This window comes from Manihot esculenta, chromosome 8, assembly GCF_001659605.2.
Source record: "Manihot esculenta cultivar AM560-2 chromosome 8, M.esculenta_v8, whole genome shotgun sequence".
NCBI lineage: Eukaryota > Viridiplantae > Streptophyta > Magnoliopsida > Malpighiales > Euphorbiaceae > Manihot > Manihot esculenta.
The window spans coordinates 34,212,330-34,214,096 of record NC_035168.2 but is presented as its reverse complement, the minus strand read 5'-3'; the positions used below and the strand labels follow the sequence as shown (position 1 = coordinate 34,214,096).

The 1,767-nt window shown below is 48.0% G+C and overlaps 1 protein-coding gene across 1 annotated transcript; it reads left to right on the top strand.

Annotated features, from left to right (window-relative positions):
* LOC122724444 lies at positions 1–848 on the top strand. Its single transcript, XM_043959405.1, has 2 exons — positions 1–323; positions 731–848. Exons 1-2 carry the CDS (start codon positions 1–3, stop codon positions 846–848), a joined length of 441 nt encoding a protein of 146 aa, XP_043815340.1.
* The last annotated feature ends 919 nt before the right edge of the window (positions 849–1,767 follow it).

Genomic DNA, 1,767 nt, shown 5'->3' with positions numbered 1-1,767 from the left:
ATGACGCTCTTGGGGCCAGCGAGGGAGTGGTTTAATAACCTTGAGGCAGGAAGTATTAGCAGTTTTGGAGACCTGGCCACTCGCTTCATCAGTCGGTTTATTGCCGGGGTGCCTGCGGATAGAAAGACGAGCTACCTGGAAACAATCAAGCAGAGAAGAGACGAATCGCTCAAGGAGTACGTCGCTCGTTTCAATACGGAGGCTCTGCAAATTCTCGAGCTTGATGAGGGAAGGGCGGTGGAGGCCATGCAAAAGGTAACGACCTCTGCTGAGTTCTTCGCCTCACGAAGCAGGAAGCCTCCGACCTCACTAGCCGAGCTGATGTAGAGGGCTGAAAAGTATATAAGGCAGGATGATGCCTTAGTGATAAGCCGATTCGCCAAGGGAGTGGTAGGTAAGGAGAAAGCCCCGGAGGAAAGGAGGCCGGAGAAGCATGAGAGGAAACATGGCAAAAGGCCTGAGCCTTACAGACAGCCCTAGGAACGAAGGGACCAAAGACCTCTCCCTCCTCGGGTCGCAGAACAAAGGTCACTCCCTCCGTGGGTCCCAGAGAAGCCGACCCCACTTAACGCTTCTAGAGCCGAAGTACTCATGGCCGTCCAAAACAAAGAATTCGTAGAGTGGCCCAGACCCCTGAGAATAGAAGCCGACCAGCGAAATCCCGACAAATACTGTCAGTTCCATCGCACTAATGGCCATGATACCAATAACTGTTTCCAGTTGATTGCAGAAATCGAGAGGCTGATAAAAAGAGGGCACCTGAAGAACTTCGTGAAGAAACCGGAAGGACAAAGACCTCAGCCCAATTCGGCAACCCAAGCGCCGAGGAGAGCAGGAGCAGTGAATGATGGGTCTAGTGGGACCATTAATGTAACGACCCGAAAATCGGACCGCTACCGGCGCTAGGATCCGGGTCGACTTAAGGCCGCCGGGACTCGTAGCAAGCCTGACATGCATCCTGAAAACCTGCTTAATCCCATACATGATCAACAACATACATAAAAATTAAAACTTTTCTTTCCATATACATCAACCAAACTCAACCTGCGCATATACATCATACATAACAGTGATCCCTCTATGGGATCTCATCAGTGTCCCCAATGGGTGACATAACATATGCTGAGTTGGTTACATAAACATCATAAAAATCTCTACGATCATGTAATAAAAGGGATAACAACAATCTATGGTCAAGCACACCTCTAACATCCATAAACATCCTTACATAACTATACTGTACTTTTACATTACAATTTGATCATGTCCATTACTAGCTATTACATAAACATGAATTCTTTACTCTAACCGGACTCCTGCTCTATCCTGTACCTGCAAGCCTGGGGGTAAAGGGAGAGGGGTGAGCTAAAAGCCCAGTGAGCAGAACTATAAAATATATTAACACTATGCTCCAATGAAATGCATCATAACACAGACAATTCACATAAGGGTTGGGTGAACTTGTCACCAATTAGTCCAAGTTAACATAGTGCCAGGCCGTAGCATGGGGTCCTGGTCTTCCTGTCATAACATACATTACTTACCATTTCCCCAGGGCCTCCTCTGGGCTCCTGGTCTTCGAGTCTCATAACCGTGCCAGGCCGTAGAATGGGGTCCTGGTCTTTCCTTACATAGTGCCAGGCCGTAGCATGGGGTCCTGGTCTTCCTGTCATGGACTAATTGGGTCATCCAATATTCACCCACATCAACAACAATCGATGCAATGCGGCATATTCGTGGAAACTAATGCAATCATCCTATTGCACA